The 20659-nt window shown below is 37.7% G+C and overlaps 1 protein-coding gene across 1 annotated transcript in view; it reads left to right on the forward strand.

The window, feature by feature from the left end:
* Window positions 1–20659, forward strand: part of ZNF407 (zinc finger protein 407) — a 400972-nt gene that overhangs the window by 21661 nt on the left and 358652 nt on the right. The window contains exons 3-4 of the mRNA XM_081097576.1: window positions 2664–7369; window positions 12545–12659. Coding sequence (XP_080953702.1) covers window positions 2719–7369; window positions 12545–12659 — 4766 coding nt within the window. The 5' untranslated portion in view covers window positions 2664–2718. The remainder of the gene's footprint in view (window positions 1–2663; window positions 7370–12544; window positions 12660–20659) is intronic.

The raw sequence follows: 20659 nt of genomic DNA on the forward strand, positions 1-20659 counted from the left end.
CCTCGCATTTCAAATCATTGACTTGATTCTTGCGCTCCTCTGTTCTGCTGTCGGGAGTCTGTATAATATTCTTTATTTCAGTCAGTGTATGCTTAATTTCTAGTTGATTCCCCAATATAACATCGAGGGTCTCATTAGTTTTCTTGTAGATCTCATTAAGTTTATCGGCGGCTTCTAAACAGTTCTTGAGAGACCTTAAAAGTGTGGTTCTGAACTCTAGATCTTCCATTGACAATTTTGTCCTGTTTGTCTCCGCATTTTGTTATGCTTCCTTGGTGCACCCCCTAGTGGTCTTTGTGCGCAGTCTTATAGTTAAATCTTGTAGCTAATTCCAGGGAGGGTTTGACCTCCAGGCCAAGTGGCTATGAGAATCAGCTGTGTCAGCAGTGAGAGAACTTCTGTCCTCTAGGGAGGTGCTAATCTGGCGTTTGCCTGAGGCTATCCGGCAAATGCCTCTGTGCAGGGCTTGGGCGGGGCGGGGCGGGTTGCACAGGATCAACAGGGTGGGCCAGAGAGAGCAGTTATGGCAGCTCTCAGTCCTGTCCCCAGGGGCTCTGCCTCTCTGAGTCCCAGCACCCGCTGCAAAGCTCGGAGAGAAAGCTGCACTCGCTCTGACCGAAGCCAGGCAGTCCCGCTTCTCCCGTTTGAGTCTGGGTCCCTAAAGACTCGCCGGTATCTGGAGCTCAGAGTCTGCGACTCCCTCCCGATTGAAAACGCCAACCGTGCCCTCCGCCGCCAGCCCGCTCCGCGCACTCCGCACCTCAGAATTTGACTTCAGCACTGCGCCTCCTCTGAGTGTCCGTATGCGTTTCTCTTTCCTCCTAGTTGTAGGACTTCCATTCAGCCAGCGTTCCAGTGGTTTTGGGTGATGTCCGTTCTGTCTTTTAGTTTCACTTTTGAAGTAGTTGTTCAAAGCAGCAAACTCCGGCGTTAACCTATGCCGCCATCTTGGTTTTCCTAGATTCTTGATAAACAAAGGGTTCTGTAGTAGAATTAGTTTGAGAAATGCTTATGTACTGAGAAATCCTGTGTAAAGGGATTTTGTTCAAACCAGAGTTTTCTAAACTTATTTGACCAGAGATATAATTAATATTTTCTGGAACACAGTCTGAAGAAATAATATAAGTGCAAAAAACCATGTACATTTATCTTTTTCACTCTTCAACAAGAAACATACAGCATGTCACTATATTATGATACAGTTACAAATACAAGAGATTTTTGTATTGTAGATTATATATGACAAATTATATATTTTTAAGTAGCTTTATTGAGACATTCACATATCATACAATCCACTCATTTAAGCTACAGTTTAATGGATTTAAGTATATTCTCAGATATGTGCAGCCATCACCATAGTGAATTTTACAACATTTTCATCATCTCAAAAGTAAATATACCCTTTATCTATATCCCCTTACCCCCAAGGAACCAGTAATCTACTCTCTGTCTCTATAGATTGGCCTATTATGGACATTTCTTATAAGAAGAGTCATATAAGTATGTGGTCATTTGTGACTGGCTTTTTTTACTTAGCATAATGATTTCAATGCTCATCCCGTGGCATTAATCAGTACTTCATTTCTTTTTGTGACTGAGTAATATTCCATTGTATGGCTGTACCACACTTAGCTTATCCATTAATCCATTGGTGAACATTTGGGTTGTTTCCACTTCCTGGTTGTTATGGATAATACTACTATAAATATTTGTGTACAAGTTTTTATGTGGGGACATACGTTTTCGTTTCTCTTGGGCATATACCGAGGAGCGAAATTGATGGGCTCTATGGTAACTCCATGTTTAGTGATTTGAGGACTTGCCAGACTGTTTTCCAAAGCCGCAGCATCATTTTACATCCCAACTAGCATTGTGTGAGGGTTCTGGTTTCTCTACATTCTCACCAGCATTTGTTATTGCCTGACTTTTTGATTCTAGCCATCCTAGTGGATATGAAGTGGTGCTAAATTATGGCTTTATTTGCATTGCTCTAGCGACTGCTGACGTTGATAATGTTTACCTGTGCTTTTTGGCCATTTGTGTAGCTTTTTAAAAAACTAAGTTTTTATTGATTTCAGAGAGAAGAAGGGAGAGGGACAGAGGGATAGAAACATCAATGATGAGAGAGAATTATTGGTCGGCTGCCTCCTACATGCCCCCTACTGGGGATTGACTCGTCTGCATCCCAGGCATGTGCCCTGACCTTCTGGTTGATAGGTCGATGTTCAACCACAGAGCCATACCACCTGGCAGCAGTTTTGTTTTAATCTGCTTTATAGAGTAGGAGTCCACTGAAACAGAATTTGAAAAGGGGGCTTCTCTATTTAGAAAAAAGAATTAGTAAATTGAAATGTAGTGGTGAAGGGAGTTGAAACTTGGGAGTTTTTTTGCAAGCTGTTTGAGAAAATCCTCCTTTCTATGGAAGATAGCATAGTGTTGCTTCCTGAGTCACAGCGTGGTGATATGGTGTTCCCTAAATCTAATTCATACTTTTCATTAAGGGTCATGTGATCAAATTAATTTCAATATGAAGGAAATCTTATTGAGGCTAATTTTATAATATTTTTCATCCAGTATTTCACCTTATGTTGATTTTTGGATTAACATGTGTGTCTTTTTTTATATTCAAAGGTTTAATACCATGTTTGTTTTCTTCACAGGTTATGAGTGCCAAGTGAGCTACCCTGACAGAGGAGCAGTGTCGGCACATTAGTAATGATGGATACTGAGAAGAAACCAGAGAACGATGAGGATGAAAATGTAAACAAGGAAGCAGAAGACTCAAGGACTGTTTCATCTCAGGATGTGGAGTGTAGGCCCTTGTCTGATTTGGTAGTGAATTCCTCTGAGAATTCCGCTAGCAAAAGAGCTTTTTCAGAGTCATCAACCAGCGTTTTTGTAGAGGAAGATGGAAATAAACATGCTTCCAAGCGAATGAAATTCAGTGAGGCTGAGCCCTGTAGGTCCGAAGAGCAGGGTGTTCGTGGGTTCTCCGAAGTGGAGGTCCCGTCCAGTGAAATGGTGAAGGCGTCCTTCCTGAATGACTGCTCAGATGGAGATACATGTCCTCCCACCTCGTTTTCCCTTCTCTGCAGTTCTAGCCCAACTGACACTGTTTCTCAGAAAACAGACACCGAGAAGATGATTGCTCAGGAAATGGTTTCCCTTGACCCAGAAACAAAATCTTTCCCCAGCAAAGAGGTTGCCAGTGTTGGTTGTACCATCGGGAAGATTGATTCAACTTTCAAGTGCAACACGTGTGACCGTTTGTTTTCTTCTTGCTCGGACCTGGAGAAGCATGCTGAATGTCACATGCCGCTGTCTAAGGAGCCTGCCCACTGCCCCTGCAGCCACGGAGCGGAGAGCAGCCCAGCATTGCAGACCCATGCCACACAAACACATGGGTCACGGACTGTCTTTTCTTGTGACCTTTGTGGCTTTCAGTGTGTGGAAGAGAACCTTTTGAACGCACATTGTCTTGGAAAAACACATCTCCGGCGCCAGAATCTTGCTGCTCGTGGAGGATTTGTGCAGATCTTAACAAAACAGCCTTTTCCTAAGAAATCATGTACCATCGGAACAAAGAATGTTCGTGTAAAACCAAGAGCATCTAAACAAATAGCAAAGAATAGTGATTCAAAAGGACTAAGAAATGGTGGAAGCAAATTTAAAGATTTCAGAGGCAGTATTTCTAAGCAGAGTGGAAGTAGCAGTGAGCTTCTTGTTGAAATGAGGCCGTCCAGGAGTACTTTGCTAGAAAAGGGAGAGATTGTTGAAGAAAATGTCACTTCCTTTGGTACAACTCGAAATCCTGAAAGCCAGAATAAAAAGTTAGGAGCATTAGTAGCCTCACAGGGTCTCTTAGATAAATTGGAATCTACCAAAAAGACTCTACAGACAGCACATAGTATCAGCGCAACCTCGAGACCGAGACCTGAGCGAAACATTCTCATGTTGGCTAATAGCTTCCGACGACGAAGCGGCCCTTTTCCCTTAAAAGGCCAAGCCAAGAAAAGGTTTAATCTTTTAGGAATTAATAAACGGGGCACTAGTGAATCTCCCAGGATATATATGAAACACGTTAGAGCACAGGTGAAAACAGGTGATTCAGAGTCCATGCCTAAACACATAGAAACGGGTGGCAGTACCCACAGTCTGTGTGTATCTTCCTCAGAAACCCTGGACCTGAAGCAGGATGAAAGAAATGCCCACCTTGAGAGCTACTTTGACCCTCCCACAGTGAGGGCAGCTTCTGACCGTCAGATGTCATGTACTTGTACAGACTGTGGCCAAGTGTCTACAAGTAGGACAGAGTTGGAAGTCCACATGAAAAGGTGCCATGTAAAAGAGGTGAAATTGCCCTGCCAGACATGTGACTTCTCCAGCATGTCGAGGAGGGACCTACATGAACATTTGCACAATCACCAGCTTCAGCAAACTGCCTCTGTGCTCAGTTGTCAGTGCTGCTCATTTATTTCCTTGAATGAAACACATCTTAGAGACCACATGAAGGAAAAGCACAGTATGGGCTTTCTCTGTTCTCCCTGTAATCTGTACTTCTTGTCTGAGAAGGACATGGAGGAACACAAGACAACTGAGAAGCATATTCGCTTATTGATTCAACCAAAGACTTCTCAATCATTTAACAATGATTTGGTTTTACAGACTTTACCTTTAAGTACTTTAGAATCAGAAAACACAAAGGAGACTATGAGCGAGTCAGAAAGAGTGGCTCAGGAAGAACTGACTAAAACCCGGGAAAGCCATGGAAGTGAAGTAAAGCATCCCAATAAACCTCAATTTCAGTGTAAGAAGTGCTTTTACAAAACACGGTCCTCCACTGTTCTCACACGACACATAAAGCTTAGGCACGGTCAGGACTACCACTTTCTTTGTAAAGCATGTAATCTTTATTCATTGAGCAAAGAAGGAATGGAGAAACACATTAAGAGAAGCAAACATCTTGAAAATGCTAGGAAAAATAATATTGGCTTAAGCTTTGAAGAATGTATTGAAAGGGTTTGTATAGGTGCAAATGACAAAAAAGAAGAGGTTACAATTTCTGGAAACGAGAGGACAGAAGGCGACGTAGAAGGTGTGCAATTTCAGGAATGTAACTCTTTGGAGAAGAGCATACTCACTGCCAAGGAACAGCCACAGTCTGGCGTAATCTCCAAAGATGATGAGTTAGCTTTGACCACCACTCCAAAGAGAGGGAGACCCAAAGGTAACATCTCACGGACATGTTCACACTGTGGCCTCTTGGCCTCTAGTATTACAAATCTGACCGTTCACATTAGACGAAAACATAGTCACCAATATAGTTACTTATGCAAAGTGTGTAAATATTATACTGTAACTAAGGGAGATATGGAGCGTCATTGTGCTACCAAGAAGCATAAAGGACGTGTAGAAATAGAAGCAAATGGAAAACAAAGTTCAGATATCATTATTGGCCCTGAGGGGGCTAACCTTGAAGCCTGTAGTAGGAGCACCAGTTCAGATGAACAGGCTAATAAGTCAGCTGAACCAGATCCCTCCAGTTCAGAAAAACCAGGACAAGAGCACGGAGATCCAATTGAAGTTGAAGTTGAAAATGTATTTCATTCTACGGATGGGGAAGCTGGCAGTCACGTTATTGATGAGAAGGAACAAGTATCTCTAGAACCAGAGGCCCTGGTGCAGCAAAGGGAAGTATGCTCACAGAGAGGTGCTCTGAGCACAAGTGACAATAAATGTGCACACTGCGAGTTTAGTGCTCACTCTTCAGCTTCCCTAGAACTGCATGTAAAACGGAAACACACAAAAGAGTTTGCATTTTATTGCATGGCATGTGATTACTATGCTGTGACTCATCGAGAGATGACCAGGCATGCAGCAACAGAAAAGCACAAGGTGAAAAGGCAGTCTCACCTGAACTCTTCTGACGTGGGAGCAAGTCCTTCAGAAATGTCTAAAAACGTCGTCATACCTGAGGAGCAGCATCGACAAAATTCTGAAGAATTTCAGATAATTTCAGACCAATCACCTGAAACTCTTAAATCTACAAATGCTACTAGTCGTTCTGTTTTAGATGAGAATACTAACTTAGACATGTCTAAAGTACTCTGTGTTCCTGACTCTATAGAAATTGAGACTGAAGAAGAATCTAATCTCAGTGAAGGTCCTTCGTTTTGTGAAACTTTGCAACAGCCCCTTGCCCAGGACAAAGTTAGGAAACCCGAGGAAGTGGTGACCCTTAGCATTTCCTCTAATGGCTCCCCAAGCAAATTTCAGAATGAAAATTCAGGAAGTTCAGCTTTAATTTATGAGACAACAAAGAACAATCACAATAAATTGAATGACATCAGTGATCCAAGTGCACATTGTGATAGCGACAGAGGGAATGGAGGAGACCATGGAGGTGAAGTCCTCAGTAAACATGGATGCCTCGGAGATCTGGATGGAGCCCATTCAGCTGAAAGCACCATCCCTGTAGTGATGAGAATGATGGGAGGACAGCTAAACCTGGATAGCCGTGGTCAAGACCAAGTTGGAAATGTGCAGAGTTCAGTGGATTTGAAAGCTATGCAAGGAGATTCTATCTTGGAAAATAAGGAAATTCTGATGAATTCCCAACATGAAACTGAAGTTGTTATAGAAGAGGATGGTCCAGCTTCTGATAGCACGGTTGAAAGTAATGATGTTTATGAAACTATAATTAATGTTGATGATAAAGGGCAGGCCATGTATAGCTTTGGCCGGTTTGATTCTTCCATAATAAGAATAAGGAACCCGGAAGATGGTGAATTGATAGACCAGTGTGAAGAGGGTCTGATAACAACAGAAGTGAGAATGAGTGAGTCACCCTTAAAAGACTGTGCTCAAGGTGTGAAAAAGAAGAAATCTGAAGGCAGCTCCTTTGGCGAATCCACACGAATCCGTTGTGATGACTGTGGTTTCTTAGCAGATGGGTTAAGTGGACTGAATGTTCACATAGCCATGAAGCATCCTACAAAGGAGAAACACTTCCATTGTTTGCTGTGCGGAAAGTCCTTCTACACAGAGAGCAACCTGCATCAGCACTTGGCTAGTGCTGGCCACATGAGAAATGAGCAGGCCAGCGTGGAGGAGCTTCCGGAGGGCGGGGCCACCTTTAAATGTGTCAAATGTACAGAGCCCTTTGATTCGGAGCAAAATTTATTTCTGCATATTAAAGGGCAGCATGAGGAACTGCTCCGGGAGGTGAATAAGTACATAGTGGAAGACACTGAGCAAATCAACCGAGAGCGAGAGGAGAATCAGGGAAATGTCTGCAAGTATTGTGGCAAGATGTGTCGCAGTAGCAATTCTATGGCATTCCTGGCCCACATCCGCACTCATACAGGTATGTGAACCGCGGCACCTGTGCTTCTCTATAACATGCCCTTGAATGGTAAAATATGGACATTCCCTCCCACCCGATATGCAATCCTTGCTGCAGTTGTTGCTGGCCCTCACTCGGTTCACATGACTGCTGGGTGGTGCTTGGGACAACTGCCACAGTCATTTTTGACACTTAACATCTATGAGGGCCTGTAGGCCTCATTGATCTCAAAGGCAGGCTCTTTCATAAATACCTTTCAATTTTATCAAAAGGCCTAGTGCCTCTGGTGCTTTTGTTACATTCCTGTCTCTTACAGCTTTTCACATGTTTTAGGTCCAAACTGTTTGGTTTTTCAAGGTATCTATTAAGTGACACTGTTTCAGAGCAGCAGTCGCCAACCTTTTGGACTTCATGGACCACCAGGGGTCCACGGACCAACGGTTGGCGACCGCTGTTTCAGAGGACATATTAAATGGCTTTTGAGGAATGAGATAATAAATATTTTCATACAATTTTACGGATTTAAAAATATTCATTGCCTGGTAGTTTATATCCAAAAGTATAATTCCCAGGCAACAGAATTCTACTTTCAAAGATCAGAAATAGTCAACAGCTTTCAAAGTCAGTATGTTCAGGGGTTTGTGTTCATTGATACAGGACCTGGTAGAACCTGGTGAGTCTCTGCTCTGCTTCGTGGTTAATTTTAGGTAGATATTTTTTAAAAACTTTTTTTTTTCTGAAAAATGTATAAGCCAATGTTCTAAATTTATGTAAAAATTCACTGCACTGTTTCTATAAACCTGCCATACATTCTTTATTTTAAATAGACAGCTTTTCTAAATCATTGTGCTCTGCTTAGACAAGTTCTGTCTCCATGGTTGAATTTATGAGTGGATTTGAATAATAAATTCACATTTTAATGAACATATTTTCATTAGAACTGTAAGGTTTATTTTACTGTACTTTAAAATAATGGCTTATTATTAAAGCTATACTTTAAATTCATGCAGTTTTTGAAAATTTTTGCATCATCACAGGAGAAAGACAAAAGAATATGAAACATTATTAATAGTTTAGGGTGATTAAACATAGATAAAAGTTTTTCATTGGAGAAAGTATCAGGGAAACCTGCATAAGGTTGTTCTAGGTTCTAGGTGAATATCAGCATTGTACTCTTGATTCCAGCTATTCCCAGTGCAGTGGAGTCCTGGTGGTGGTTTGTTGGCATTATTAATACCTCTGTGCATGCTGTATTACAGCTTACTTTCTGAAATGATACAGTTTTAGAAATTGGGCTTGTTCACGTGCACAGAAAAGATGTACTTTCTTAATATGCCCTCTTAAGGCAGATAAAACTGAATAAAACTAAGAGGAAAATGCTAATGGAGCTCTTTTTAGAATTCTTTATGCAACTGTCTGGTCAAGACATGTTGCTTATAATTGATGTGTCCATTACTTGAATTCTCTTGTAATTATAGTCAATAAGTCTTGTAAATGTGTTAAAGCTCACTAAAAGCATACAAATTCAAGAACAGAGTAAGGCTAATAATTTAAAATAATCAATGTAGGCATTTCAGCACTTAATTTCCCTTGTGTGTTGATAGCTGATCATTCTTAATCCATTAAGATTTATTTAGTCGTTTACAATGCAAAATAGGTTTGCACTGGTCACTTGTGCCATTTGAAAATGTCCACCAGGTTAAGTGCAGAATGTAGTCCATTAGTCTTCCTTGACTATATGTATTAATTGCATTTAAAATCAAGTTAATGTGGATGTGAAAGTGAGGTAACTATCAATATGTGACAAAGTAACCCTACTTATATAAGTTACATCATTGATTGTAACATTTAGTAAAAGTTAGCATACTTTTTAACATTTTGTGTTGGGCTTATCAGCAAGCACATTTTTGTTGTGTTCTGAAGCACAACAAAGGCGTGATCCTGAGGACACAATGCCCGTCTGCCATTTCAGTCTTGCAAAGCATTTTTTGGGGAAGTTGCTCTTCAGGTTTTCACTCCCAAGTTTTTTTCTTGGCGCCTCTTAGAATGAATTGCTTTTCTGATCTGTTGCTTATGTCCATGAAATAGTAATGCAGGGACTGTTATTAATGGTTAACTGGAAAAGGGCTTACTCTTCCAATCCTTGTTTTTATACTTTGTGATTTACTATATGTTTTATGTAACCTTTCCTTCCCATACTCAGTACGATGAAAGCAGCACTATAAGAAATAAATGAGTTGGTCATCCAGAATTATAGGGAAAAAGCGTTGCAGAGCTTCCAGGGTGTTTGCTGTCTGAAGCCACCGCATGAGCAGAAAGAGCAGGGTCTCCTTTCCCATTACATGAGTGGTACAAAACCCTGGTCCTCTTCTCTCCTGCATCATTCTGTTAGAGCTTTAATTTCCTGTAACAGGGAAGGTGTCTTTAAGCTAGAATACTGCAAGCCTTCATTTTGTTCAAGTGTACTGGTCACTCGTGCTGTCTAGAAGTGTTCACATGTGGGGAACCAGGGAGTTGTATGACTTCACTGAAAAATTCCCAAGCCAGGGCTGGTGGTGTCTGTAACTAATTATGTGATGGTTTTGAGAGGTTGAGTTGGCTTAAGAAGAGATGGTTCAGGAGAGTTGGTCTGTAGGAGGTAAGCAGAGTGAGAACATGGGTGTGATTCTGTTCACTGCTTCATCTCTGTGCCCTGCACACAGCTGGCTCTCAACGTTACTGTTGGAGAAGTGAATAAGTAGATGGACAGTGGCGTGAATGAAGTAATGAAGTGCCAGTGTGTAGGGAGGATTGTAGCATTCAGGCTAGAGCAGTGATGGCGAACCTTTTGAGCTCGGCGTGTCAGCATTTTGAAAAACCCTAACTTAACTCTGGTGCTGTGTCACATATAGAAATTTTTTGATATTTGCAACCATAGTAAAACAAAGATTTATATTTTTGATATTTATTTTATGTATTTAAATGCCATTTAACAAAGAAAAATCAATCAAAAAAATGAGTTCGCGTGTCACTGGGCTAGAGTTAACAGGCATTAGATGCTGGGTGTATACGTCTGACTTGATTCTTTAAGATCTAAATTTTTATTAATTTTTTAATTTTAATGTCACATTCATGTTTGCATAACAGTCAGTAATGACTGATATTAAGGAAAATAGTACCTCTGGTCCCCTAGTGTTTGGATTTTAATGGCACAGAAAGATGTTAACACAGTCTACTTGGGATATAAGATATGAAAAATACTCAGAGCCTTCATGATTTCTGCATGAAAGCTGTCAACACAGTAACTCATTCATGTGTTGTCAACACACTAGCAGTAATCACTGAGACCTGAAGGAGCTAGAGTGTCTCGCCTAGGAGCCATGTACAGTCCATTGAAAGCACTGAAGGTCTGTATCTGGCCCTTTGTGGCACACGTGTTCACACAAGGAGGAGCTCATCACAATGTCAGTGCAGGATGAGCAAGACTAAAGCTTAAATCCACAAGATAGGTATTTTAAATCCTTTCACTATATTGTAATACAAATGTTGAGGGAGCTTTATTCTCTTTGTTTGAAGTCCTGATGTTATTGTTAAATTAATAATTTCATAATTACCTATTATCTTGAATGCATTTTAATCCAAAGTACAGGTAAATTGATTCTTTTCACTTATGTCGTTTATAAGTCCCTTTATAGAGTTCTCTGTTGAGATGAAGTGTTTCAAAGTGGTGATAGGCTTAGTTTTATCAGAATCATTTAAATAAACTAGTTTCTAATGTGATTGATATAATGTGATTGTTGTAAGCTTCAGTCTCAACCTGCTTTTGACATTTACACATAAAGCTGACTAGATATAACCATTCAGGTGTTAAATATATTTTATATCTACTTCTAATGGCAGAAATGGAAGTATTGAGAGATCTGGCTTCATTGTCATTGAACTGTGAAATATTCAACCTTGTCTGCCCGTGCTAGTACTACTGTTGACTTTTTTATTTCTGTTAGAAGATTAAAATTAAATGCTTCACTTTTTTTGTCAGCTTTTGGGAATTAAATTGAAATTTAAGACTCTAAAATTTTTTACTGAGTGCTTCAATTTCAACAAAGTATTCTTGGAGGATTTTTTTTTCCAAGGGCACTGCACAAAGGTTCATTGATCAAATTTGATTTATTGCATTTTTTTTGTTTGAGCCTTTTTGTATATTTATTCAAGTTCACATATTTCATATTCTGTCTGATCATGTTAGAAGAGGTGTTTCACCAAATAGGGACTCAACATGAACTGAAAAATCTGGAAACATATTGCACTGACTTTAAACAGTGATTTCTGTGATTTTCATTTATTTGAAGATTTAGTGGCTAGAAAATCAGAAAATGGTGTATATATGTTGCACCTTAAAAAGTGTAGCTTCTCATTAATGTGGATACTGATTATCTGTAACTACATTGGGTATAGTCTGCTACTGACACTAAGTTTGTTGACTATGAAATAGTTTTGTTTTCTCATTGAATATAGATTAATTTTATTTCTTTATGAAATAAAAAAAATTGTTGGTACTATGTTTTTATGTTGAAATATTTGCTCTTGAAATTAATAATAACTAACATGTCAGTTCTTTTGGTTTGCAGAATCAGTACAGATTTTTGACTATAAAATGACCATAAAAGCAAATAATTTATCCATTGCATATTCTTAAATTCTATGCTGTTAAAATAGTAATATAGTGACTCTTTGGGAATAAATGTAAAAAATATCTAAAATACCATTATTAATGTGAATAAATTCAAAGCTGCAGAAGTTTATTTACTTGATGACAAATATACTTGAAAATATCAGCTACTCCGTATGCATTTATATTTTTAAAATGTCACATTTTAAATGTGGAGTGACTGTAAAAGATACTTTTGTGAATTGTAAGGAAAATATTTAAAATTATTTATCTCATCTACTTGATATTAGTCACCTGAGTCACTTTTGACTTTAAATCTTAGAAATATTATTGAAAATTAGGGACACTCATTGAAGCATTCAAGTCTCCTTGGTGGAATAATTATGGAATGCAGGTCATTTCAAGTTAGAAAGGAACGCAAGTGCTCCATTTTTGGGACAGAAATTTCTAATTAGATTGAAAGTATGATTTAAGGTCTAAGCCTCTTTTTAAAGTATCAGTACAGTATTATTCAAATTCAAATAATATTTTATGTTAAATTTACTTAGGATCAAAACCATTCAAGTGCAAGATCTGCCATTTCGCAACAGCTCAGCTTGGCGATGCCAGAAACCATGTCAAAAGGCACCTTGGGATGAGGGAATACAAGTGTCATGTGTGTGGGTGAGTAAATTGAAACCGTTTCCACTGTGTGAACCAGGAAGCATGTGCAGGATATTCATTGTTTCAGAATTCAGAACTGATAAGAGTAAGAGGGGCTAAAATTACGCATGCATATCCCCCTTCCCATTGTTATGATAAATTCCTTAAATACAGTTATGACATTCTTCTCCACTTCTAATCCTGTACTGAAGATGAGCAATTTTATGGGCTACAAGGTCAATTTGAACCTGTAATCTGTAAATTGACTAAATTATAGGATGTTCATTCACATTGGCAGAGAGAACTGGAAATTCCATTTAAAGACATAAAAAATGCATAATATAGCTTTAGGAGTGTATATGTATGTTTTTTTACTTTTGCTTTGCTGCTTTAATTTTAATCACATTAGTGGCTCTTTGGATCCATTGGACATATTCTATAAGGAAAAAAGCAGAAAAGGACCTAATTTCGGATAACTGGTTACTATTATTGCAGGGACGAACCTTTAAAAACAGTGTATAATGTATGTTTTCATGTAACTTTATTTCAAAACTTTTTTCCTTTTTTGGTTAATGGGTTTTTCTTCTGATGAATCATTCACAATCTTTAGTTGTCACTCAAATGTGTTACATTTAATAGGAAGCACTGAGATGTTGTAAAATGTTTTAAAATGCCATGACATACCATGGTGTCTATGGTATGTCATAGGACATTCAGAGCTGGATCTTAATACCCTACTTCTGATTAAAGATATGTTTTAATGTTATTATGCCAGAGAAATGAATTAATAAGTGTATCACATAAAAACACTTTCTCTGTGAAACCTCAGAAACCTGCAATTCTTATGTCTAATTCACAAAATAATTTAGGTTCAATTAAATTATGCAATGTGCTCATGTTATTTTAGGGTTATTTTTTTATTTGAAAATTCCTCTGGTTGGCACTATTGTGTAAATATAAATCACTTTTAAGTCATAAATACCTGGTTTTTCTTGGATACTACACTTCATCCCAAGATGCCATTGTATTTTTTGACTCTTAAGATAACTTTAAAAATGACTTTGCAAGCACTTTTATTAACCATGGTCTGTGATTTATTCATGGACAGAATTGATGGTTCAGTGACTTGCAGCTAAAGTAAATGAAGACGAACTTTTGCCCTAAAGCCCCCTGAAGATCAGTGCAGAATGAGTTTTGTTGCTACTGATTTTAGCTGCAAGGGTCGAGCACCAAATGGTTCATTTTAATTGCTCTAGGTCTTGAAATTAAAAAGATATCTCATTTATTGTTTTTACCATATGAGTTATAGGAAAGAGGAAGGCCCTGACTTCAACGAAAATTTGCTGTCAGATGACCATAAGCAGTTTCTTCCTCATTCATTTCCACAAAACAAACAATTTTTGCATACTACTGTTATTAGAAATCTAATTCCATCATTTTTATTAGGGTTACTAAGACCCTGGAAAAGGAAAAGAAACTTTTTCAGAGAACAGTTTTTAACACATGTAGCATCAAAAACGATACATGATTGATGGGCTTTGCTTGTATAATTTGAATAATGCACACTTTGCTTAGCTCAATGCTTACCACATACAATTGAAATGTTGCACTAGCGGTTTATATTTTTGATGCCCAAGATAAAGAATTGAAAATGCATGTAGATATCTTGAGTTTTATACTGCTATCGTAGAGTTCTACATATATGTGTGTGCATAGGAAAAGCGATCTAGATTCCAAAATTGTATCTCTTAGAATTATGGTAGTCATTGAATTGTATTTGACTATGAAATGATAGATCTCTTATTTATTTTAGAAATGAAATTTAATTTAAAAGTTACATAATAATTTTACAGTATAGATATTTTCACAATGCAGCTAATCATTCTGAAGAATTGAAGTAAACTAAAAAATGCCTATTGATCTATGTTGTTGGAGTAGAAAAATAGTGAGTTACATGCCCTTCAATGTTAGTGTCTCATAAGTTGTTCATGTGTTTCAAAGGGATAGGGCAGTATGTAAGTTAAACATTAAAGTGGAAAACATAAAAAAAAGATGTAAGGGTTGGCTACCAGATTAGTGGCAGTAGAGAGCATTGGTACATTAACATCACTGACAATGTCAATTCATTATCATTGATGGCTAAATAATCTTAGAGCTGCTCCGTGGACCTATTAGTTCCTGAACATAAGCAACTCATGCTGCATTTCTTCATTAGCTTTAATTGCTATAAATTTTACTTAAAAAAAAAAATCATGCTTTAAAAGGTGAAGTGATCTTTCAGGAACATTAACAGTATAATTTTGTCACAAACAGAAGGTCCTGCACTGTGTTTTCTTTTCTGCAGTAATTAGTGTCTTAGTGTATGTTTTTTTATAACTTTATTAATAACCTCTTCATTATTTTAGTTGACAGAAAAAATGTTTTCAAATAATTTTGATTGCATGATACTATATAAGAATAGTGGGGCAGGCAATACATTTATTATTACTTTTTTTATTGACCTGTTGGTTTTCTTGGAAAAAGCTACACAAAACAAAACCTAGTATTTTATGGTGAAATTAATGGAAATAATAGTGGATTTTGTTGATTTGAGCTCAGTATTAATGTTTCGGATTATTTGTGATTGAGTTCTTTATCATATCTTTATGTGTCTTTTATTTGAACCTTGACGACGCTCATCAAATATATAGCTGATATTTTTTTCTGAGGCTTAGTTTAAGATTGTGTATTAGCTACTCTCTTAACAAAAGCTACCTTTTAAACTTCCATTTCAGTTTTTAAAATCTACACTGATTTTCTTTGAATCTTTAAGTTGAATTTTAAGATAATCTCTTATCCCTTCTCAGCAAATCTTAGCTACAATCTGTCATGGATTTAAGTTAGTTTGAAAGAGAAGCTGAATGTCTTCGCAGTCTAATTCCTACTGGGTAGCTGGATTCAGAACTTGGGATTTAAGTTTTGTTTACCCATGTGGTTTACATGCTCACAGCATGGTAAAAATTAAAAAAATGTATTGTTTTGAACTCCTGTTTTAAGAACATGTTATAGATAACTTTATTTACAAGCCTTTTATTTTACTTTTACGAGGAACAGTTTTTGAATAATACACCTTCTTAATGTGTTTCTTACATCTGAGCGTGAACTTGAGGACTTTTATAGAATACAGATGTATTTATATATACTTGATGGATAGTTAACATGGAAATGGCTATGGGTCTGATAGTGGGGTTTAGTGGGGGGGGGGGAATAGCAAGTAATGGAAAGCATTTGTATACATAAGTTAAAAATTTTTTTGGAGGGGCATATGTTTAAGAACAGGTTAAACACATATTTTTACTAAATCCATGATCTTTAACTTTGCCTATTTTCAGTAGTCAAGAACTTGAAAATCTCAGTGGCTCAAAAAAGTCGTTATAGATACCGTGTTTTGTTAAATTTACTTAAATTTATTTAATAGTGTCTCTCTGTGTGTACATATAATAGTATGTATAATACTCTAATAAATAGTATTTATGGAGTGCTGTGGTTTAGTGGGTGCCTTAAGTAATATTTATTTGTTGATCTCTATAGTTTCATGAGATTGTTTATCTCATGTTTCTTATCCCCACTGTACAGATGATAAACTGGAGATTAAGAGTATTTTTAGTAATGGACTTAAGTTATGGAGTAGTAATGGTAGACCACTGTTTTCTTCCTTTAACTTCCATTTTCCTTATTTCTCCGCTTTTTGTAATATTTGTTATTTTGGTTGCTGTCTTTTATTTGTACTTATTTTTTCTCTCTAGGTTGTTTTCACTAGCATGTAATAGCTGCAGCTTATCTCCTTTCAGCCCCTAACCACTCTTATTTCCTGCTTTTGTTCAAACTTATCTTCTTTTAAAAAATTGCTTGTACAGTGTTTTACTTTAATAATATGTTATTCAGTCTCTCTTATTTGTATCTCTCTATTTCACTTTTCTCATATTAAACTGCTGTTTTAAAATTTTTTATTTTTCCCAGTTTTTTATGTGTTGATAATTTATTGCACTTGAGTGGTTAAAAGTTAAACACATTGGTATAATAGAGAAAAGTGCCTAAAAAAGTGAATATTTTATTATCTTTTCATTAGGATAAGAGGGGTAAAATTGATCAACCTGAGTTATTGTTTTTCATTACTGGTTACTAAATAAAAAAGAGTTAGTAGAAAACTAGTCAATTCAGTAAACCTAGGAAATACACCTAACTTTGTATGCCATAATTTACAAAACCCTGGTATGCATGATTTATGGATTATGGTATTTTCTGATTGATTTTCTTACGTCTCGTCTTGAATCTTGTGTATAGAGTTAAATAGTTGAGTAGAATTACCTAATCAGGAGAGAATAAGGGCATTTTCTAAATCTGTCACCTCTGGGTTCATGAAAAGATTCTAGACATTTTCTATTGTGTATTAGTGTGCTTATGAACTGTTTATTCTAAGCTGGCTTAAGTAACCTTAAACAGAAAGTTACTAATGCAGTAAAACTCTATGTGTTTTTTTTTTTTTTTTGCATGTGTGGCATTACCTAGTTTTTGTGCATTAGAAGGGATCTCTATGTAGATGATTATAATGTCACTTTCTGACCTTTGCAGCTTGAATAATTGTAAATCATTGCTTCATAACGTGTCAGAGAATGTCTGTACTAGGCAATTAAATGGCAGAATATAATAGACCAAATTATTGCCTGTCATGTTTTCAACAACACAGTTAGTATTTGAGTTACACTTAATCATTACGTGCATTAGCAACTTCATTGGAATCCAGCTTCAGGCTGAGCATGAAATACATTACATTATTTAAACCTCTAATGGTACAAGTCATTTATTTGTGTTGAAGTGTACAACATGCAGAGTTTCATAAAGCAAGGAACATTTGAGAGCTTAATTTATCCAAATCAAAGTCTAAATGCAGATAAACACAAGTGGCAAAAATTAGTAATTTTTATAGGCTGGAAATATTTAAAAATATATGGTTGTGGGTAATTGTAGGCAGCAGGAATAAATTAAAATCACTATTTTTAGTCTTCTCTGAGAACTAACGCTGTGTATACCTAAGTCATTAAAAGCACCATGGAATTGCATTTTTAGCTGAACAGTTAATTACACCCATCATATCTACAGAGGTATCCAAATAAAATAAGTACTTGGTTCAGCTGGTTGTTTTGGTTAAAGAGACATAGATAGAAAAACTTTGTATTGTGGCATGAATTATGCTTATAACAATATAAAGTGCAGCATCTCCCATTTTTATAAAAAAATCTCAATTAACATCAAAAGTACTCTTATAAAGGGTGTATTATATTTAAAAAATATTTTAATGCTTTTTCTTTAACGATATATTTTTGTCTTTAGTATGAAATTTTCAAAATGCCACGTAATGATTACTACTGTCTCTCTTCCTGTCAGTGAGGAATACAAACTGAACAAAACAAAAATTTATTTTTTTTATTCTTCTGATGTTAAAGCTCTTGAAATGTCATTTAAATAGTGAGTGGACATTATTTTATATTTTTTACACACAAATCAGTTTATAATTTGAAAGTCGAAGAGATATCTTAGTTATATTAACATAAAAAACATTCAGACATTCTCAGCTCTGATTCTAGGGTGTTTTCCAATGAACTGATTTGTAAATGTGGGAAAGAATTGGGGATAGGGTTAGGTCAATGGAAAAGAAACAGAAGAACATTTTCCCTAGGCTGTCCTCATAGTGAAAGGAGACATGTACCCTATTCTTGGTTTTTGTGGCAGTGTTTCCTTGAATTTTTGCCATGGCAAAGTGGAGTTATAGATTTACCCGAAGGTAGTAAGTATGATCCTATATAATAAAAGCGTAATATGCTAATTAGACTGGATGTCCTTCTGGCCGAAGCTGGGGCTGCGAGGGCCAACGCAGAGGCAGGGCCGAGGCAGCCGCTGCGTGTGGGGCCAAGCCCCTTGCACGAATTTCATGCATTGGGCCTCCAGTTAACCTATAATAAAATAGAAATTAAGTACACATTGTCACTTCTCTTTGACAGTTATGTTGCAGTTGTCCTCTCTCTTTAAGATCTATCCAGTGAAAAAGTCATATTTCAGTGACTTGAGCCATTTTTGCCTTTTTTTATTTTAAAATGGTTTTGTGGTGGCTTTAAAATTATATTGTGGACTCAGGATTCTTTAGCCCTCCTGACCTCTACAGTGGAATACAGGAGGGTAGCCTCTCTCCTGGTTTCCTTTGCCTGTTCTGTGATTTTTTTTCTTTATTGTTAGCCTGTTGTCTCCCTCCTTCTTCCTGTTTATTCATGTGTTTGTGGAAGTCCTTTGCTTTCTAGAGGGATTTGCTCTTTGATGTGTCCAAGACAATGACAGAGGAGGTGTTGGGAATGTAGATAGGAGAGAAGCATAATCAATGACTCATATATTCATTCATTTCCTGTGGGGCAGATTCTCCAGAGATTCCTCTTGTGCAGGCCCAGTGATCAGGTAGTGCAAAGGCTCTGTAGTCAAATACTCCATGTGGGAGTGACAGACATAAAGGGAGATGCCCCTCAGAAGTAGAAATGAGAGATGGTGGTGAGTAGGTGCTCATTCCTGCTGAAGAGCATGAGGAATGGCTTCCTTTAGAGGTTATGTATGAGTTGGGCCTTAAAGGATGAGGAGGCATTCACAGGGCAAACTCAGACATTTTTAATAGAGGGAACAAAAGAACAAAAGTAGCAAAGAATGGGATAGCCTGGCATATTACAAACACTGCAGGAAAATCCTGGAGTGTAAGTGGCTAGATGGGGTGAAATGGGAGATTAAAAAAATATTAGATAAAAACTTATGCCAGTGCTGCTAGTCTTTAGGGTAAAAAGATCAGAATAATATCTGACTCAAATGGGTACAGAAAGCTTTGGTAAAGAAATGTCCTAGTCTTGCTCGCCAATTCAGGAAAGATTTCATTGGATGGGTAGCATTTGCTGTAGAGGTGAGTGGGGGTAGGCGGATAACCAGGGCTGAGCATTCCAGACAAGGTTTCGGGGGAGTTCTGCCAGGAGCATGTGTTCAGGATGGGCATGGATTTCAGCCCTGCCAGAGGCCAGATCGCTTGCAGGGAAGGCAGACCCAGGGGTGGCTGGGTGAGGCGGGCCTGGCCAGAGCACAGCCCTGTGTCCTGCAAGGTGCTCAATGCTGGCTTTTATCTCCACTTTCTATCAATTTTTTTTCTTTCCATCACTTGTCTGCTTTTCTCCCAGCTTCCTAGACTCTGGATAGGCAGGGAAGGGAGGAAATAGAGACCCTCATGGGAAGGGAATTGCCACTTCAGAATCAAGGGGCCTGGGAATTTGCCATGGGAATTATTTTTAGGAGAATTTCACTGTTTTTAATTTTAATTAGGGACATTATTGATTGTGGATAATTGTAATGAACACAGGTTGATATTGGTTCCATATACCCTAATATAGTGTAGTTCCAAATAATTACAAGGACATACAATTATTGGACATGCTGCAGGTGTCCACCTGTAACTAACACATTGAAAATGGATGGTGGAGTGTTCCTATACCCAGGTCATTTGGATGGGCCTTGCCACCTGGGACAGGCCTGTCCATCTAAAGTATAAACACTCAGTAATGCATGTTTTTCTCTTGGTCATCGGTACCTTCCTCATTTCTGAGCACATACATGGTTTTATGTTTCTGTGGGTTCTCCCTCCACACCTCTGTCCACTTTAACTCATCCCCAGGGTCTCTCTCCTCCCCTTGCTGCCACTTGCTTCAGCATTTTACCAAGAATTAGTGCAGAGTCTTTGTTGTGAAGATCAGAGTGCTGAGTAGCTACAGTTCTAGGCACTGTTAATGCTACCCTCTAGATATAGGAATTTTTGTTTGATTGCTAATCCTCACCCCAAGATATTTTTTTCCCATTGATTTTTTTTTTAGAGAGTGGGAGGGGTTGAAGGGGAGAGAATGAGAGAGCGAGAGAGAACTTTGATGTGAGAGAGACACATTGATTGGTTGCCTCCCGCACATGTCCTA

This window comes from Myotis nattereri, assembly GCF_964212035.1.
Source record: "Myotis nattereri genome assembly, chromosome: 8".
Taxonomy (NCBI): domain Eukaryota; kingdom Metazoa; phylum Chordata; class Mammalia; order Chiroptera; family Vespertilionidae; genus Myotis; species Myotis nattereri.